The sequence below is a fragment of the Mobula birostris genome, chromosome 3 (genome assembly GCF_030028105.1).
Source record: "Mobula birostris isolate sMobBir1 chromosome 3, sMobBir1.hap1, whole genome shotgun sequence".
Classification (NCBI taxonomy): Eukaryota; Metazoa; Chordata; class Chondrichthyes; order Myliobatiformes; family Myliobatidae; genus Mobula; species Mobula birostris.
Window position 1 is genome coordinate 213,926,755 of NC_092372.1, and position 21,700 is coordinate 213,948,454.

General features: G+C 40.8%; 1 protein-coding gene across 4 annotated transcripts in view; it reads right to left on the reverse strand.

The window, feature by feature from the left end:
• LOC140194786 (actin-related protein 3B) overlaps positions 1-21,700 on the reverse strand; it is a 113,163-nt gene that overhangs the window by 55,031 nt on the left and 36,432 nt on the right. For all 4 annotated transcript variants that reach the window (XM_072252070.1, XM_072252066.1, XM_072252069.1 and 1 more), the window contains 3 exons: positions 20,607-20,717; positions 11,287-11,382; positions 5,078-5,185 (listed from right to left, as the gene is read on the reverse strand). In XM_072252070.1, the coding sequence (XP_072108171.1) occupies positions 5,078-5,185; positions 11,287-11,382; positions 20,607-20,678 (276 nt within the window). In that variant the 5' untranslated portion in view covers positions 20,679-20,717. The remainder of the gene's footprint in view (positions 1-5,077; positions 5,186-11,286; positions 11,383-20,606; positions 20,718-21,700) is intronic.

The window sequence follows — 21,700 nt, forward strand, 5'->3', positions numbered from 1 at the left end:
GTTATAGCTTTAAGTCATAAGTTCAGCATGGTCACTACTCATTGACACCACAGACGGTCAACTGTAGTCATACATTAAGGGTAACTTTTCTAACCCCACCTCTGGAATTCAGTCCTCAACATGGTGTGCTGGTATCTCCAGCTATGTAACCCTGACATAACCCAAACCAACTACTTGCGAATGAAGCGGGCCATTTTATTGCACTGTAAACCAGGACAGAACATAAAACATAGAACACAGGAGAAGGCCTTCAGCCCACAATGTTGTGCCAAACCAAATAAATTAGGAATCAAATGGCCAATTATACTAATCTCTTTTACCTCACATACATGTGACTATCTAAATGTCTCTTTAAAAAGGTCCCAATGTATCTACCACCCAAGGCAGCACATCCCAGGCACCCACCACACTGTGTAAAAATATTTGTTTCTCACATCTCCTTTGAAATTATTCCCTCTCACCTTAGATACTTGGGTACTTGGATAACAAACTTACTTTGAACTTTGATATTAAAGAGTAGCAATTATTGATTATTTCCTACAAAGGATCTCTCAAATGTAATTATTAATTTATTTTTAAAAACACCTTCTAAGTGGAATGATTAGTTTTCAGAGAATTAAATCATTCTTATTGGTTGGCCAGGATAAAAAGAATTAATCAAACACTCACACGTAACTGCAGACCTATGAATCAAGCTGCATGTACAATAATTAGCGGGAAAATAGTTTGAGAACCATTCATCCAAAAGTAGTCAATGCAAGATCCCATCAGGCCAACTTCAAAGTCAAAGTACTTTGTAAATTTATTATCAAAGTATGTATACATCACCCCATGCTACCCTGAGATTCACTTTCTCGCAGGCAACTATAGGAAAGTAAAGACGCACAATAGAATTTGTGAAAAACTATACATAAAGACTGACAAACAATTGATGTGCAAAAGACGACAAATTGTGCAGATGCCAAAAGTAAATAACACTGAGAGGGTAAGCTGCAGAGTCCTTGGAAGTAAGTCTGTAAGTTGTGGAATAAGTTCAGAATTGTGGTGGGTAAGGTCACCCATGCTGGTTCAGGAGCCTGATGGTTGAAGAGTGATAACTGTTTCTGAACCTGGTGGTATGGGACCACCTGCCCGGTGGTAGTAGTGAGAAGAGAGCATGGCCTGGATGGTGGGGATCCTTGATGATAGATGTTGCTCTCTTGCGGTAGCGCTGCTTGGAGATGTGCTTAATAATGGGGAGAGCTTTGCTTGTGACGGACTGTGCTGTATTCACCACTTTTATAGATTTTTCCATTCCTGGGCATTGGTGTTTCTATACCAGGCCATGATGCAACCAGTTAGGATACTCTGTACTGTGCGTCTATAGAAGTTCTTCAAAGTTTTAGTTGACATGCAAAATCTGCGCAAACCTCTAAGAAACTTAGTCAACCACTTGAAAGGGACAACGGCACATCGACATTTGTTTTTATATCACAAACATAAAACATTAACTGAAGAAGATGGGGCCAGCGAACAACGCAACTAAAGGCGACATCCTTCAGACAGTTCACAAGCTTCTTTTATTCCTTCTGTCAAATACAATTCTACTACTAAGCTAAGCATCATTGGAACCTGTGATCTGGGTTTTGATGTTGAGCTTTCAGGCTGATTGAGGGATCTGGCACCTTGCTGTCTCCAAGGGAGTTCAGTGAGGTTTGGAGCAGACTATACGGCCTAGAGGCCAAGCATCTTGGAGAGTGGAAAACGAGTGTGTGTTCAGCCTCATCTGCCTGCGTGTGACCAGTGTCCCTCTCTCCCTCACCTCCCCCCCCCCCCCCCCCCACTTACTGCTACTGGAGGAAGGTGCCTGCATTTGACCGGTCTCTCTCTCCCTCTCACTCCCTGTTGCTGGAGGATGGTGCTGGAGTCTTGGGCCTTGGGCAAGGTTTAACTTGACACAGTTTGTGGATTGGATTCTGCAGCTCATGTTCTGTGTTTCTAGTTTCTGGTTACTCCTTTATTTTATTGTTATTTTGTGTGATTTTGATTGGGGTAGATTGGCTCTGCAGCCTGCTGTTAACGAACGACACAGCACTAAATTGAACTGAACTAAACTGAACATTCCTCAACTGTTTCAAGTACTCTCTGCTTTTAGTAGTTAATATTCTATGTGTTTTTTGCCCATATTTTGCCGTTTGCATGATTTGTTCCTATTTTTGCACGTGAGTGTTTAGTATTTTCTTTGAACGGGTTCCATGGTGTTTCTTTGTTTTGTGGCTGTCTGTGGGAAGAAGAATTTCAGGGTTGTATATTGCATAGCTACTTTGATAATAAACGTACTTTGAACCTTTGAAATCTTCTATCATTCAAGACCAAAGGTGCTCCTTGCTGAGAAAAAAATCACTTGTAGATCTGAATGCTACATTAACCTCCAAAGCTCATCTGCCATCTAGTGGTGTAATGTGATGTTCGGCTGTGAACATGAAGGGCCACAGACACATTGGGAACTTCCATTTATATTGCACCCCTAACGTAACAGAGTGATCCACAGTGTTTTACAGGAATATTAACTAAATAAAGTGATAACTCCACTATCAGGTTAGATGATCAGAAGCTTGGCCATGAGAACAAAAATATTAATATTAAACTTTAATAGTAAAAAGCACCAGGAGAGGAGTGAAAATGAAACTGCAGACACTGGAATTCTGAAATAAAAAGAGAACATGGTGGTTGGGCAGCATCTGTGGAAAGGGAGGGCAGGTTAATGAGTGTTCTGAAGAAAGAGATTAAACCTAAAACATTAACTGTGTCTCTTACGAAATCCACCAGTCCTGCTGAAGGGTCTCGACCAAAACAGCAACTGTACTCTTTTCCATAGATGCTACCTGGACTGCTGAGTTCCTCCAGCATTTTATGTGTGTTACTGTATCTCTTGCTTGTTTTCCTTTCCACAGGTGCTCTTTGACCTGATGAGTGTTTCTTGCGTTGCCTACTTTATTTCAGAATAGTTCACCTGCTCAACATCCTGTGTCTATTGCCCATTAACCATGGGCCATCTGGAGTTTGCTGTAGCAGTTTATCAGTCTGCTAAAAACAACAGGCTTTTGCAGTGGAGCCTACAGTAAATGTGCAAATCTGATCTGTAGCTATCAAGAGGTGACAACACACCTACTTAACCAACCAGAATGATGAGGCTTCATTGCTTTACTAAGCTTTACTAAATCACACTGATTCTAAACACGGAAATGAAAAGTCAAGTCACGCAGAGAAAACAAAAGAGACTGAATTCAAAGAAAAATAAGAAAGGAGAAAAAGTGTTACAATTCATTTTAATTCTCCAACAAAAATATTAAAATCTGATGGAAAAAGTGGCTGAGAAATTAATGGATCCCAGTTAAGACTTGTCATGGTGTTACTTTCCTTTGGAACTACAACAGTTATATAAAATCAGCTTTATTTGCCACATGTACATTGAAACGTACAGTGAAAATTGTGCCATTTGCGTCAAGTCAAATCAAATCAAGGTTGTGCTGGTGGCAGCCCACAAGTGTTGCCGCACTTCCGGCGATGACACAGCATGCCCAAATCCATACATCTTTGGGATATGGGAGAGACCTGGAGCAACCGGAGGAAATCCTACGCAGTCACAGAGAGAATGTACAAACTCCTTACAGGCAGAAATTAAACCTCGATCGGTGATCACTGGCGCAGAAGCAGCATTATGCTAACTGCCATACTACCTTACCACCCATTTCTTGTACAGTTCATCGTATGTTTTCTGCATCATTTCACTGGGATGATCATGTTTCAGAAGAATCAAGCTAATTTAAACAGCTACTTGCAAATTTCCACTTTTTGAGTCATTGAAAGCTGTTGTCCAATTTACTGTTTAGTAATAATTGTGCACCCATAGCCTTGAAGTTACTTTCAGTTGCAGGTTTCAGGCTATAAAGAGCAGCGGCTTGGCAAACTTACCTTGACAATACCTTTCTCATTTACAGCTTCTACAACTAAAGACAAAAACAAAAAAATCTTGGGAATCCAATCACCTCCAGCAATGATTGGGACATCTATTTCTCCATCAGAGCTGGGCGAGTATTCTGGAATTTTCTACCCAGCAACATTATGCAAATATTATCATTACGAGCAGTACAAATTGGAAGCATACCACTTTTATCAGGCATCTGAAAATAGGCAATTACTACAGCCCTACCCTAATGCATTAAGCAGTTCAAAATAATTTTTTAAATTGCTTATCTGCAGGTCCACAATTCCCACCAAAATTAAAGGAGTTCTAGGTTTTATCCCAGGGGCCAATCCTTCAGCAAGACCAGACCTTGCTATGAAGTCCCAGAACAACATGCAATAATGGACCTGACTCCAAATATTTGTCTGTTAATCCCCAGTTCACAGTCCATGCATGCAAGTGTAGAATTAACTTCAGCTTGAATGGTAATTGCCAATAGCTCCATTCAGAACCACCACCAGATAAACTCGGTCCAGTAACTATTAAATTACCTTTTTGCAAGTACTGTGTTACCAGAATCTTCCAACCTAATCCCCTCTGCCTATACAATGTCCATTCTTGCTATACTGATATGCCTGTCTAACAGCCTTTTAAACACCTCTTTCATATTTGCTTCCACAACCACCCCTGGCAGTGCATTCCTGGCACACAACAGTCTGCGTGAAAAAACTTGCCCCGCACTGTTTAAGCAACACACATAAAAATATGCTGGTGAACGCAGCAGGCCAGGCAGCATCTGTAGGAAGAGGCACAGTCAACGTTTCGGGCCGAGACCTTTTGTCAGGCCTAACTGAAAGAAGAGATAGTAAGAGCTCTTACTATCTCTTCTTTCAGATAGTTCTGACAAAGGGTCTCGGCCCGAAACGTCAGCTGTACCTCTTCTTATAGATGCTGCCTGGCCTGCTGCGTTCACCAGCAATTTTTATGTGTGTTGCTTGAAATTCCAGCATCCGCAGATTTCCTCGTGTTTCCGCACTGTTTAACTTCGTTCAGCTTTCTAGCTGACCCGAATCTCAACCCTGTTACAGCAGATATGACGATCATTTGGGTGCATTTAACTAATATACTCACCACTGGAATACAATGGGTCACTCCATCACCACTGTCTATTACCAAGCCTGTTAACGTGCGTTCTCCCACCTGCCGTGAGGTCCACGATGCGGCCAAGGCTAGCACGGCCTACAATTTAAAATAAATCCCGAAAGGTTACACATTGTTGTATATCCAGTGGAATTTGTACATGATATTAATAAATATAAAATATCACCCATTCCTCTGAATAGCATTTTAGCAAAATTGTATTTTCTAATTCTAAACATGCTGCACTGAAAAAATCATATCTTGTGCTGAATTCAACAATTCTGAAAAAAGGGAAGTGATTTGAGATAATTTAATATTCAGTGAAAACCCCCAACCTCAATCTTTGTAAAGGAAAACAGAGAAAATTAATGTGGTGTACTGGCAACTAGGAAGGCAAATGGGAATTGGTCTTTTTCTTCAGTCCAGGAAAGTAAGAAAAATCTTGCCTACAGAGATTTGATGAGGTAATTCCTACGGCACAGTACTGTCTCCTTATTTAAGGGATTGATAACTACCATTGAAGATAACAGAGCAAAGATTCACCAGATTGATTTCTGGGACAAAGAGTTTGCCTGGTGAGGAAAGGAGCTGTCTTAAGCACAAGGGATTCTGCAGATGTTGGAAATCCAGAGCAAAGCACAAAAAATGCTAGAGGAGCTCAGCAGGTCAGGCAACATCTATGGAAAGGAATAAACCATCAACATTTTGGGCTGAATTGGCAAACTTTCTCAACTTTCCAGCTCTTAGCTTCTTCCCTCTCCCTCCTGTCTTCTCCTATCATTTCGGATCTCCCCCTTCCACTTTCAAATCTCTCACTATCTCTTCTTTCAGTTAGTCCTGATGAAGGGTCTCGGCCCGAAACGTCGACTGTACTTCTTCCTATAGATGCTGCCTGACCTGCTGCGTTCACCAGCATTTTGTGTGTGTTGTATAGATTGGATAAAGCAGTTTTAAAACTGTGAGGCAAAACTTCTGAAATATGTCCAAAGGTCAAGATAAATTTATCATCAAAGTATATAAATGTCACCATATACAGGCCTGAGATTCACTTTACAAAATAGTATCATCTTACAAAATAGTACATACTAGTGTTTGTTTAGACAATATGTTAAGCAGCTGATCAGAAAACAGGCTATCCTAAATGCATTGTGCAATGATTAGCAATATTTTTGTATGTTGCCCTTTGAGGAAGAGTGAGCACAGCATGATGGAATTCTTCATTAAGATAGAGACTGAAGTTACCAAAACAGAAACTAGGGTCCGGTATTTGAACAAAAGAATAAAGTACAGATTACTGAAGATAGATTGGGGATAGTCAATGGGTAATAAAGAAAAGGCACATATAATTTGCAACAATTGTCCGTTCCTCCATGACATAGAACATAGAACATAGAACAGTACAGCACAGTACAGGCTCTTCGGCCTACAATGTTGTGCCGACCCTCAAACCCTGCCTCCCATATAACCCCCCACCTTAAATTCCTCCATATACCTGTCTAGTAGTCTCTTAAACTTCACTAGTGTATCTGCCTCCACCACTGACCCTGGCAGTACATTCCACGCACCAACCACTCTCTGAGTAAAAAACCTTCCTCTAATATCCCCCTTGAACTTCCCACCCCTTACCTTAAAGCCATGTCCTCTTGTACTGAGCAGTGGTGCCCTGGGGAAGAGGTGCTGGCTATCCACTCTATCTATTCCTCTTATTATCTTGTACACCTCTATCATGTCTCCTCTCATCCTCCTCCTCTCCAAAGAGTAAAGCCCTAGCTCCCTTAATCTCTGATCATAATGCATACTCTCTAAACCAGGCAGCATCCTGGTAAATCTCCTCTGTACCCTTTCCAATGCTTCCACATCCTTCCTATAGTGAGGCGACCAGAACTGGACACAGTACTCCAAGTGTGGCCTAACCAGAGTTTTATAGAGCTGCATCATTACATTGCGACTCTTAAACTCTATCCCTCGACTTATGAAAGCTAACACCCCATAAGCTTTCTTAACTACCCTATCCACCTGTGAGGCAACTTTCAGGGGTCTGTGCACATGTACCTCCAGATCCCTCTGCTCCTCCACACTACCAAGTATCCTGCCATTTACTTTGTACTCTGCCTTGGAGTTTGTCCTTCCAAAGTGTACCATCTCACACTTCTCCAGGTTGAATTCCATCTGCCACTTCTCAGCCGCCTTCTGCATCCTATCAATGTCTCTCTGTGATCTTCAACAATCCTCTACACTATCTACAATACCACCAACCTTTGTGTCATCTGCAAACTTGCCAACCCACCCTTCTATCCCCACATCCAGGTCGTTAATAAAAATCATGAAAAGTAGAGGTCCCAGAACAGATCCTTGTGGGACACCACTAGTCACAATCCTCCAAGCTGAATGTACTTCCTCCACCACCACCCCCTGCCTTCTGCAGGCAAGCCAATGCTGAATCTACCTGGCCAAACTTCCCTGGATCCCACGCCTTCCGACTTTCTGAATAAGCCTACCGTGTGGAACCTTGTCAAATGCCTTACTAAAATCCATATAGATCACATCCATTGCACTACCCTCATCTATATGCCTGGTCACCTCCTCAAAGAACTCTATCAGGCTTGTTAGACACGCTCTGCCCTTCATAAAGCCATGCTGACTATCCCTGATCAGACCATGATTCTCTAAATGCCCATAGATCCTATCTCTAAGAATCTTTTCCAACAGCTTTCCCACCACAGACTTAAGGCTCACTAGTCTATAATTACCTGGACTATCCCTACTACCTTCTTTGAACAAGGGGACAACATTCGCCTCCCTCCAATCCTCCGGTACCATTCCCGTGGACAACGAGGACATAAAGATCCTAGCCAGAGGCTCAGCAATCTCTTCCCTTGCCTCGTGGAGCAGCCTGGGGAATATTCCATCAAGACCCAGGGACTTATCCGTCCTAATATATTTTAACAACTCCAACACCTCCTCTCCCTTAATATCAACATGCTCCAGAACAACAACCTTACTCATATTGTCTTCACCATCAAGTTCCTTCTCATTGGTGAATACCAAAGAGAAGTATTCATTGAGGACCTCGCTCACTTCCACAGCCTCCAGGCACATCAAGGCATGACAATCAAATAAAGTTAGCAGAGGGAGACTCAACTGTGACTTGAGAGATGTTATTAGATTAAAAGAGGAGACATATACAATTATCATAGAAAAACAGGGCTGAGGACTGAAAACAGTTTAGAATTCCAGCAGAGAACAAAATGAATGATTAATAGGGGAAAGATGGATTTTGTGACAAATCTACTCTACATGTTAAGAGAAAGCCTGGATAAATATAGGTAAACAATCATCAGAAGGGAGGGAGATAATTATGACTGAGAACAGAGAAATGGCAAAAAATTAAGTACATATCTTGGTTCTGTCATCACAAGGGACCCAAATAACCTCTCAGATATGTTACAGAACCAAGGGTTCAGAGGGAGAAAGGAATAGATTATCGTAAAGGAATTATGCTGGGGAAATTAATGGGGCCAAAGGCTAACAAATTGCCAAGGCCTGATAATCTATTTGTGCCATTATTAAAGGAAGTGGCCAGGAAAAGTAGATGGCTTGGTGATCATACTCCAAAATTCTTTTGACTCTGATGATATTTCATAGATTGGAGGGTGGCAAAAAGGAAGAGGAAGAGGAAATGGAGGAAACCATGGAAACAAACCCAACTGTGGAGCAGAGGGGAAAAAATGTAATTACAGAATATCTGGAAAACATTAATGGAACTGGACAAGGTCAGCTTGAGTTTGTGAAAGGGAAATTGGGATCTACAAATCTACTTTTTAAAGGAAGTAACAAAGAGACTAATAAGGGATAACCTGTGGATATATTTCAACCTTTGAAAACCTTTACTCATATTCCACGTAAGAGACCAGTGTATAAATTTAAAGTGTGTTTGTTTGGAGGTAATATACTAGTATGAATTGAAAAATTGGTAGAAAGATAGGATACTGAGCATATAAGTTAGCCGATCTTTGTCCAGGTGGTAGGCAGTAATTAGTGGAGGGCAGTAAGGAATGAGTGCTGTGGTGCCAACTATTCCCAATATGGATCAATGTAACATCTTAGTGTGGGGATTGGGGCTTGAGGATTGGAGTGGAATATGAGTTGCTAAGAGCATGCTAAGAAGCTCCAAAGCAAATTGGACAAGTTGGATCAGTGCAAAGATAAACTTATGAAGTTATGCAATTGGTTTTAAATAGAAAAAGACAGATGTGATTTGTGATAGATTAGAAAAAAGGGACAGTGGACAGTGTAAGGAGTCACTGAAAGCAAATGTTCTGTTGCAGCAAGCAGTTTGGAAGTACTGTAAATAGTGTGTTAGTCATTGCAAAAGGATTTGAGGACAAAGTAAGGATGTCTTGCTGTGGTTATACAGGGCCTTGGTGAGTCTCCATATGGAGCTGTGTGTGAAGTTTTGATTGCCCTATACAAGGGATGGTGGGGTGGAGTTACATCTCTGCCAAAGGAGGTGTAAGGCACTCCTTCCCTCCGTTAGGCTGCAGGTCACTCTTGGGCAAAGTGTAGCACCTGCTTAGCTCCCCCAGTCAGGGTCATGTGAAGCTGTGGGAGCATGTGGTCGACGGTCAGATGAGCAGCTGGTGCATATCACAAGTCCTGGTTATGTGACCACTGACACCAAGCAGACCAACTCTGAAGAGCATTGATAATGGCTGTAAAGACACTGCCCAGAAAAAGACAATGGTAAACCACTTCTGTAGAACAATTTGCCAAGAACAATCATGGTCATGAGATCATGATCACTTGCATCATACGACACAGCACATGATGATGATGATGATACAAGGAAGGGTGCTTTTACCACGGAGAAAATCCAACAAAGGTAAACTAGATTGATTCCTAGAATGGCAGACCTTACATACAAGGAGAGATTGGGTCACTTAAGCCTATGTACATTGGAGTCATGAAAAACTGTTATGGAATCTCACAGAAACCTACTCAACTTACAGAGTTTACTAATTAGGACTGAAATCAGGAGAAAATTTCTTCAGAGCATAGTAAACCTTGGTTTCCACGACTCTCTGTGAAAGACAAGTCAACAGATTCACCATGTCTTAAGAATTTTTTTTTCTCTGACCTCGGTTCTAAGTGGCAAATCCTGTTCAAGAAGGGGTGAATCATAGAGTAAACCATATTCAAGAAAGAGGTAGATACAATTATTACTGCTAAAAGGAAAATGGCAGGCAGTAGGACCACGTGAGTGAAATGGATGATCAACTACAGTATATCATGTTTAATGGTCCAAACAGCCAAACGTCCCACTCTTGTTCCTCTTTTCTACATGTCTGTGGGAGTTTTGGGCATCAGATAGGAAGGTTGAATTCAGGCAAGTTATCAGATCAGCTAAGGTCTTAGCAAATTGGGAAAAAGACTCAAGAAAGCTGTATAGCTTGGTCCCAGTGAAATTTTTTTGACAGGAGCAAGACCATTTTCATAACAAAAACAGAGAGAAAAATGGGTCCTTTCCCAACTCTCCCCAGTACCAATTTCAACTGTATGTTCACCAAATACAGAACTGCCTCTTCTGTTACCTTTGAGCTAAGTCTGATTCATATTTTTTTTTAAAAACGTGTCTAGTTAATTAACCTGAACAATAAAGCCGGAGCCTTGTTTAATTACCATTGATGTATGTGCTCCACACCTTCAATTTCAGGACAGGTTGAGGTTGTGAAGTTGTGTGCTCTGAAAATCCAATTTGGCCTGCTGAGATTTATTAACCTTTGCTTCTGACCCATAATAATTATCAGAGAAAGAAGTCTGTCGCCCCATCTGCACAAACCAGATTTGACTACAAAGTGCAAGGGAAATTCTAATGAAAACACAACTCTCTGTTTGTGACAACTCCCGATCAATTGATCGCTTAGGTGAATAAAATGTTATGTCAAGAAAAAACACATCTTGGGTTAACCTTTTTGGTTTCTTTAAGAAACTAATGATGGTTCCCCCTCAGTCACCTTAAATTATATCCAGCCAGGAAAAATGGCAAACAAGCAGCTCGCAAGCCTCTGCCAATGAAATGTCAGAAATTGCAATATGGAACACACAGTTCCCTTCTCCCCCAATGATACTGACGTCAAGAATTTCACCCCAGTCTCAAATGCTGCTGCGCAAGTGATCTCTGCTAGTTGTAAGCTTTTTACCTGGACCGCAATGTAAAGACCTGGGACGTTAAAGGATTCAAACATGATTTCAGCAAGGTACTCTCGGTTCTCTGGTGTGTTGAGAGGTGGTTCTGTCTGCAAAAGAAAAGGTAACAAATTTACATGCAAGGCTAATGTATTTGAAGAAATTGGTGCTTTCACCTCAGAAAAGACTTCAACAGCACCCTGATTACTCCACACAGTCCAACATCTTAAAACATTTAAAAAGTGAAGGTAACAGAACAACAACTTTCCAAAATCATTATAGGGCAATTTTTCATGAAAAATGTTGAGTTCAGGATAGCTTCAAGTAAACTGTTATTACTCTTCAACTATCAGGCTTCTGAACTATTCTGGATAACTTGACTCACCTCAATACTGTACTGATTCCACATCCTATGGACTCACTTTCAAGGACTCTACAACACCTCTATTATTTATTTACTTATTAATTATCATTATTACTTGTTTTTTTGTATTTGCAGTTTGACTTCTTGTGACCATTGACTGTTTGTCAGTCTTGTGTGTAGTTTTTCATTGATTCCACTGTGTTTCTTTGTTCTACTGTGAACGATTGCAAGAAAATGAATCTTACGGTTGTATATAGTGACACCTGGTAATAAATTTACTTTGAACTTCCTCATAAAATCAATTATTCCGACAGTCAGGCATTCACAACCACGTAATCACCTTATCTTGATAGTTGAATTAATCCAATTTCCTACAATCTGGCCAGCTACTGTGTTGCCATGCAATGATTTTGTCTTTTTCTTGGGTGGTGGGGTTCGTTTCAAACTTATCTATATCCCCTCTGATTTTATATACCTTTGAGGTCACCTCTCAGCTTAAATATTAAAGGGAAGAAAGTCCCACCCTTATTGGTCACTCCTAATAGCTCAGCCCTCCAGTCCATGTAGTATCCTTGCAAATGCTCGTGAAGCCTTCCCAGATTATAGCTCGGCAACCTACACTGCACACAGTACTGTGTGCAGTTGTAACATGACATCCCAACTCTTGTACTCAGGTGCATTGACCAACATAGGCAGGCATGCCAAACACCCTGTCCACCTTGTCTAATTATTGTCATTGAACCTGAAGTGAAGGGGTGGAATAATATGCAAACATGCTTTAAGGTCACTGCGCAACAGGTAAAAACAGAAGTAGATTTGCTTTTGGAAAAAAAGTTTCTGTGATACAAATTGAGAGAAGTTATAATGAAAGTCAGCCCAAGATGACATCTGGAACAAAGATGAGGGCACATCATAAAAGTGAAAACATCACTGCAGGAGTTATTAAATCAGAACCATCCATCATGTGGTTTACTACTATAAAGCTATATTCATTTATCACCCACAATCCTGTGTTGGTTAAGATTTTTCCTGTAAGTCATGTTTTATCTGCACAATCTTCCTTTATTCTCTCTCTTTCACTCTCCATGAATCATTTCCCTGACCTACAACCCAGCCACTTCTTCAGCCTGTACACTTAATTCCGTCAGGTAGAAGAGAAAGGAAATATTGATCGATCATAGTATCAACTTGCCTCATATTTATCTGCTATAAGTTTGCACGTCAAGCAATTTCAAAGTGTACCATACGATTTATGTCAATTAAGTTAGTTAACAGAAAAATTACAGTACAATGACATACAAATTTTAGTGATAAACTGATCTATGCTTATCAAATAGATTTATGCATTGAAAACTGAGATCAGGGAAATCTATATATCTAAAGCCTGGGCAAATTATTTCTTTCAAACCAAAATAGAAAATGCTGGAAGTGCAAAGGGGTTTGGGACCCCAAAGGTTAACCTGCAGGAAGATTTCATTTCAAATGAGTCCTCATTTCAAGAAGACTGGAATATAAAGTAAGAATGTAATGCTGAGGCTTTATGAGGTTGGTCAGACAACATTCGGTGCCCTGTGGACAGATTTGGGCCCATATCTTTCCAAAAGCTGACATTGGAGGACTTTATGAGAATGATGTCATGGATTAAAGAGTTAATATATGAGTAGCATTTGGCTCTGGACCTCTACTTGCTGGAGTTTAGACTGTTACGGTGGTGGTGGTGGGGGGGGGGGGGGGGGGGAGTCTCATTGAAATGCATCGAATGGACCTGGATAGAGTGAACAGGGTGAGGATGTTTTGGTAGGAGATGCATCTATCACTAGAAGGCAAAGCCTCAAAATAAAAGTATGTCCCTTTAGAATAGAGATGAGATGGGATTTCTTTAGCAAAAGAATGGTGAATCTGTGGAATTCACTGCCTAAGGCGATTGCGGAGGACAAATCATTGATTGCTCATAATATCAATTTGCCTCATCTTCATCCGTCATAAAGTGAACTTGAAAGGGTGTTGATTGTAAGGGTGACAAAGAATATGGGGAGAAGGCAGGAGAATGGGTTTGACAAGGAAAAGTAAATCAGCCATGAGTGAATGGTGGAGCAGACTCGATGGGCCAAATTTTGCTCCTATGCCTTTTGTGGCAGACAGAGCGAAGGTACTCAGCGAAGTGGCTTTCCAGTCTGTGTCAGATGCCCTCCAATGTAGGGGAGGCCACGCCAGATACAAGAGATAGCCCCGATAGACTCAGAGGTGAGGTGTTTCCTCACCTGGAAGGACTGTTTGGTGCCCTGTTTGTGGGGATAAGTGCCAGGAGGGAGATCAGATAGAAGCTGCCTGGCATGCTGAGCACCTCCAGCATTTTGGTGTGTTGCTCAAGATTTCTCTTACAGTATATTACTATGCTGATAATTACTCCTCTTAAACCATTCCAATTCATTTGTTTATTTATTTATTTACTTACTTATTTATTGAGATACAGCATGGAATAGGCCCTTCAAGCCACACCACCCAGCAAATCCCCATTTTAATCGTAGTCTAATCATGGGTCAATTTACAATGACCAACTACAAACGGTACATCTTTGGACTGTGAGAGGAAACCAGAGCACCCGAAGGAAACCCACACGGTACAAAATTCGTTACAGGCAGCGGTGGGAATTGAACCCAGGTCGCTGGTACTGTAAAGCGTTGTGCTAACCACTACACTACCATGCCGCCCCTTTTAGAGATATTCCCACTGTCCATTCCTGTCCCTGCCATCTGCCCTAATGAAAACTAAGTTAGAATTCTCTCTGCCAGTTCTGGAAAAGAACCTTAGACTTGAAGAATTAATTTTGATTCTCCTTCCACAGATGCTGTCTGACCTACTGAGTGTTTCCAGCATTTTGTTTTTGATTCCCAACATCACCAGATTTATTATTTTCAAATTATTTAGTTTACTGGATCCCTGAAAATACGAGTGTTAGCTAAAGCTTCTAAGAAAGTAATTCTAAGCTGAAACATGTCAGACTCCTGAACACAACATCTTCTTTTGCTCTTTCTTCCCCTAATCCCATTATTCCCGGAATACAGTTGCAGGATCATTCCCACTATCCTGGCAGCACTTGTCAACTGTCCATTCAATACCAAAACAATTCATCTGATTCCCATCTTACCTGAAGCAATTGACCAGCTATAAATGACTACACTAATTAGTTTCCCTTCCCCACCACTCCTCCCCCTGTCCTCACCCAACTCTCTATCCTATACCAGAGCCAACCATAGGTTCCTGTCAAATTCAATTCATAAAACATACATTCAGTGGCCACCTTATTAGAGACCTTCTGTACCTAAAAGTGGACACTGAGTGTATGTACATGATCTTCTGCTGCTGTAGCCCATCCACTTCAAGGTTTAACGTGTTGTGTGTTCAGAGATGTTCTTCTGCACGCCACTGTTGTCATGCGTGGTTATTTGAGTTACCGTCAGCTTGAACCCCTGGTCAGCCATTCTTCTCTGGCCTCTCTTATTAACACAGCACTTTCACCCACAGAACTGTCACTCACTGGATGTTTTTTTTTTGTTTTTTGCACCATTCTCTGTAAACTCTAGAGACTGTTTTGCATGAAAAGCCCAGGGGATCAGCAGTTTCTCAGATACTCAAATCAGCCTGCCTGGCACCAGCAATCCTCTTTTTGATATTTTCATTAACAAGCAGGTGTGCAGGTGTACCTAATAAAGTGGCCACTGAGTGTAAACTTGGATGTTCTAATTTCAATGATACCTATACTTATACTTTATACTTTATTGTCGCCAAACAATTGGTACTAGAACATACAATCATCACAGCGATATTTGATTCTGCGCTTCACACTGATATGGCTGAATAGAGCACGTATCCAACAGGAAATCTAGTTTTATAATCTACAGCAGAAACACATTTAAAAGAGCATCAGTTTAGAGCTAGCAAATAAACAGAAAAATTTCCAATCATAAAATAATACATTTACGAATTATCCTCAAGTTTGCAAGTTATCCTCAAGTTATCTTGACAGAAGCAACTACACTTTAGTCTATCAAGACTTCGTAAGGTATTGCCAGGATATTGTCAACTATAAAATTATTTTGCCTTTCCACTCTTAGGCGCTATTTCATAAACTGAATAAAATAAATCAAGAGATAAAACTATTGTAAATCCAATTTCAAATATTCATCATGAAGATATAGCATATTCTGTAATATTCTAAACCACCCAAAGGTCAAGGGTGCTTCAAAAAAAAACTCTACTTGTTGAAACAATTGCTAATCATATCATCATCATCATCATCATCATCATCATCAGGTGCCATGTCCAGTTTGAGCTTTGACTGCCATGGCCCACACACCCGTTTCGGGTCAAGTGGATCAATTCATTGGTATTCATTTCCAGTTCTCTGGCTGCTGTCTCCATCATCATTTGTCTTTGTCTTCTTCTTGCTTTCTTCCCTTCAATCTTTCCCATAATTACCATGCATTCTAACTCCTCTTTCCTAATCACATGTCCAATGAAGTTACGTTGCCTTTTCATGATCTCACACATTACTTCTCTTTTTTTGTTTGCTCTGTTCATGACATCCTCGTTAGATATTCGTTTCATCCATGATATTCTTTGCATCCTCCTCAAAAACCACATTTCTGCTGCTACAATTTGTTTCCTCATGTTACTAGATATTGTCCAACATTCTGAGCCATATAACATAACTGGATAAACATAACATTTCAGTACTCTGAGACGGGTTGTCATGCCTAGTTTAGTACTGGTCAGTATACTCTTCATTCTCGTAAGGGTGTCTTTTGCCATCCTTATTCTTCTTCTGATGTCCAAGTTGCACCGGCCATCTGATGTCACCCAGCTTCCTAAGTAGCAAAAGTTCTGTACTTGTTTTATGTCTTCCCCGTTTATTCTCAGCCTGCAGATAAGATTCTCCTTCTTTTTGGATATCACCATACATTCTGTCTTTTTGCAATTGATAGATAGTCCCATTTTTGCACTTTCTTCAACAATTATATCAATTAAGTTTTGTAGTTCTTCCTCCGTACTTGCAATTAACACAGTGTCATCTGCATATCTAAAACTATTGATATTTTCACCACCAACTTTGATTCCCAAGATGTCTCTTATTTTTTGTAATATTGTTTCACTGTACACATTAAATAAATCAGGGGAGAAAACACACCCTTGTCTAATGCCTCTCTTGATTTTCATAAACTGACTCACTTCTCCATCTATTCTTACAGCGGCAGTTTGCTCCCAGTACAGATTTCTGATTAGGTGGATGGTCTTTTGAATCTAGATCAAGAGTTTTCTATAATATTTCAAATAACTTATTGTGCTTCACTTTATCAAATGCTTTTGTATAGTCAATAAAACAAACAAATCTTTTTGCACTTGAATAGCTCGTTCTGATAGTATCCTTAACATCAATATTGCGTTTCTTATAATTGTATAAACGTACAATTGCTTAATCAAGTGGTTGTCCTCTGAATCTAAAAAGGAGCATTCTTTCTGATATTGCCCAATGTCCTAAAACATAATATAAGCTAATCATATAGAATCTCATAATTCCTACAGAACAGGAGGTAATTATTTGGGCCATAAATTCTGTGCCATCATGTCACCAGCAGTAGCGGCCTTCTCCCAGGGCTCTTGCACAGCTGTTGATGATGTGTTCCAAGGTCTAACAGGGAGTGATCTTCTTAGTCACTTTTCTTATGATCGCAAGATACTGTTGGACATTGGTGGTGTAGAATACTGGAAGTCCAATTCATTGGTTTATTGGCAAATTGCAGGGGCAAATGGTGGATGAGCTGCATGGCGTCAGTCATAGCTAGGACTAAGCCTCAAGCTGCGGAGTTGCCTGTTTGTAGCACCTGGGGGTGGCGACAGAGTTGGCCACTCCACCAGAGTGCCAGAGGCAGTGTGGCGCAGTGTCAATGCTGGAGTTGGAGCTGCCCCCCAGTATTCACTCGGCAGGAGACAAGCTGTGTTGTGTTCAACTAGAGACTGCTGCAACATTCATGGACTCCGGGACTTGAACTATATTTTTTTTGTGTGACTCTATTTTGCTGCTATCTTATACAGTATATGCTTGCTACCTTATTTGTGTTATATGGGCTTTGTGCTGTATATGACTGTTGGTACTGTGTTTGGTACCTTGGCCCCAGATTAACGCTGTTTCATTTGGCTGTATTTGTGGGTGTCCATGTCTGGTTGAATGACAATTGAACTTGAACTTGATACTGAGGCTCAACCAATACCTGTAAGCAGGACTAGTGTGTCATGATGGTATTTTATATTGTTAGCCAAGAGGACAGAGGTCAGCAATAGATCAAATGGAATTAAGCTGCAGATCAGATGGTATCTAAATGAACCGTGGAACTGACAGAAGGAGTTCAATAACCTTTACCTGTTCATATCTTTCCATAAAGCAGCCTTTGGATTGCCTTCGTCTGCAGCTGACCCAGCACGGGACAAGCTGATTTACCTTCATCTGCTGCTGACGCAGTGTAAGATGAGGAACTGCTCTGTGCTTGTTCTTGCAGAAACATGGCTCCAGGACAACATCCCTTGCATCACCAATATTATTTTGAGACTGTATGTGCTCTTGTAGCTATATATGCTGTGTGTGATTGTCTGCACTGTGTTTTGCACCTTGCCCCAGAGGAACACTGTTTTGTTTAGCTGTAAACATATATATGGCTGAATGACAATAATTTTGAACTTGAACCTGAACATGAACAGTTTACCTTCCCCACAGCATGACAAGCTAGAATACATAAAACTGAGGAGCTGCATTACCATGTCTAGATGGGGGTGAAAGTGTCACTTGATAAGTTTATGCAGACCATTTGTAACATAAACGTGGACACCAGGTATAAGGAAAAATACACAAAATTGTAGTAAAGCATCATAGGAATATAGAAATTACGTGGTTAAGTTACTAAATTGGTATTCAATTTCGACCATTGATCTGGAGGCATTCAACTCCAACTGATGCAACTGGGGATTTTAAATCCCGTAATTAAATCTGGAATAGAAAAATAGCAACACGCACTAAGTGCTAAAGGAATTCAGCAAGCCAGGCAGCAACTACCCTCAGCCTGTTGTGTGCTGGGGCAGCAGGCTGAGGGTAGCAGACACCAACAGAATCAACAAACTCATCAGTAAGGCCAGTGATGTTGTGGGGATGGAACTGGACTCTCAGACAGTGGTGTCTGAAAAGAGGATGCTGTCCAAGTTGCATGCCATCTTGGTCAATGTCTCCCATCCACTACATAATGTACTGGGTGGGCACAGGAGTACATTCAGCCAGAGACTCATCCCACCAAGATGCAGCACTAAGCATCATAGGAAGTCATTCCTGCCTGTGGCCATCAAACTTTACAACTCCTCCCTTGGAGGGTCAGACACCCTGAGCCAATAGGCTGGTCCTGGACTTATTTCCTGGCATAATTTACATATTACTATTTAACTATTTATGGTTCTATTACTACTTATTATTTATGGTGCAACTGTAACGAGAAAGCAATTTCCCCCGGGATCAATAAAGTATGACTATGACTATGACTAACTGTCTTTTTCCTTTCCATAGACGCTATCTGACTTGCTGAGCACCTCCGGCATTTTGTGAGTGTATCTCTAGATTTTCAGCATTGCAGAATCTCTTGTGTGTATGCTATCGGCAATGCAGGCCATGAAATTACTGGATCTTTATGCATATTGGAATACACTTTTTCCAGATCCATTGATGTGGTTGGCTTTGAAATGACTAAACAAGCCACTCAGATAGGCTGACAAATACCAAAGAGAAGTGACAGAGACATCCATAAGATATAGGAGCAGAATTAGGTCTTTTGGTCCATTCACTCTACTCTGCCATTCCATCATGGCTGATTTATTATCCCTCTCAACACCATTCTCTTGCCTTCTCTCAATAACCTTCCATGCCCTTACTAATCAGAAACCTAGCAACCTCAGCTTTAAGTCTACACAGTGACTTGGTCTCCACAGCTGTCTGGGGCAATGAATTCCACAGATTCACCACCCCCTGGCTAAAGAAACTCCTCCTGAAATCAGCTCTAAAGCAACGTCCTTCTATTCTGAGGCTGTGCTCCCTAGTTCTGCACTTCCCAACTATAGGAAACCCTCTCTCCATGTCCACTCTATCTAGAGCTTTCAATATTCAAGAGGTTTCAATAAGAACCTCCTCATTCTTCTAAACTTCAGCAGGTACATGCCTTGAGCCATCAAACACTCCTCATATGTTAACCTTTTCATTCCCAGGATCATTCTTGTGAACCTCCTCTGGACCCTCTCCAATGCCACGGCACGTCCTTTCTTAGATAAGTGGTCCAAAACTGCCCACCAAATTCCAAGTGTGGTCTGACCAATGCCTTATAAAGCCTTAGCATTACATCTTTGCTTTTATATTCTAGTCCTCTCAAAATGAATGCTAACGTTGCATTTGCCTTCCTTACCACTTGCAAGATTACCTTTAGGGAACCCTGCACGAGGACTCCCAAACCCCTTTGCAACACTGAATTCTGAATTTGCTCCCTGATTAGAATATAGACTGTGCTTTTATTCCCTCTCCCAAAGGGCATGACCATACACGTCCCTACACTATAATCCATCTGCCACCCATCAACCATATGGTTGGCTCAGAAACGATTGAACAAGCCACTCAGTTCAGCCAACAAGTATCAATGAACAATGACAGTGTCATCCACATCGTATGAACAGGTACACTTAAAACAAATTATTTGCATAGATATTAAGAGTTATAATATTTTTGTGACTAGCTTCCTTCAATTCCACTATAGCTTAGATTGTGGCTAAACATTATGCAGAATATACACATGACACCAGCAATGTGAAAGAAACAGTAAACTATGACAATTGGCTACTAATATTGATTATATTAATATTTTATTATTAATTAATAATATGAGTAATTACCATTAGAAAGTGATGGTCTTCAGGTTCTGCCCGTAGATATTTGAATATCACATGTTCCATGAACCTCTCCATTAGATCCCAGTCTTCAACTATACCGTGTCGAATGGGCCACTAGAAATTTGAAAAGAAAGCTATCATCTTTATTATCACAAGCAACGGTGGTAGAGGCGGATACGTTAGGGTCTTTTAAGAGACATCTAGATAGGTACATAGAGCTTAGTAAAATAGAGGGCTATAGGTAAGCCTAGTAATTTCTAAGGTAGGGACATGTTCAGCACAACTTTGTGGGCCGAAGGGCCTGTATTGTGCTGTAGGTTTTCTACGTTTCTATGTTCTATGTTTCTATCAGGTATAGTTTTCCCATCTGTTGTATGTCCACATTTAACATGAAGCACAACTTTTGTGCAACAATTCTATATTAATTCTACAAGTCTTTGCAACATATACTGAACAGAAATAAAATTAGTTCTCTTTGACATACCATGCCATACAAATCAAATAAAAATCTGAATCAGATTTATCATCATTGACAATTATAATACAAATTGAAATATTTTGCAAATGAGCCATGTTACTACAGTTAAGAACTTAGGTAATGCTAAGGATTTATAAGGCATTGGTCAGATGGCACTTGGACAGTTGCGGACCCCTTATGTAAGAAAAGATGCTGGCATTGGAGAGGATCCAGAGGAGGTTCATGAGAGTGAAAGTGTTAATGTAAGAGGAATATTTGAGAGCTCTGGGCCTGTGCTCGCTGGAGTTTAGAAGAATGAGGGGTTCTCATTGAAACCCATTGGATATTGAAAAGACTTGGATAGAGTGGATATTGAGAGGGATGTTTCCCATAGTGGAGGAGTCTCGGACCAGAGGGCACAGCCTCAGAATAGAAGGACATCACTTTAGAACAGAAGAGGAGGAATTTCTTTAACGAGAGGGTGATGAATCTGTGGAATCCGACTGTGGAGGCCAAGTCATTGGGTATATTTAAAGCAGAGGTTGATAGCAAGGGTGATTAATCAGGCTGTCAAAGGTTACAGAGAGAAAGGCAGGAAGGTTGGGAGGAATAATAAATCAGCCATGATGGAATGCCTAAA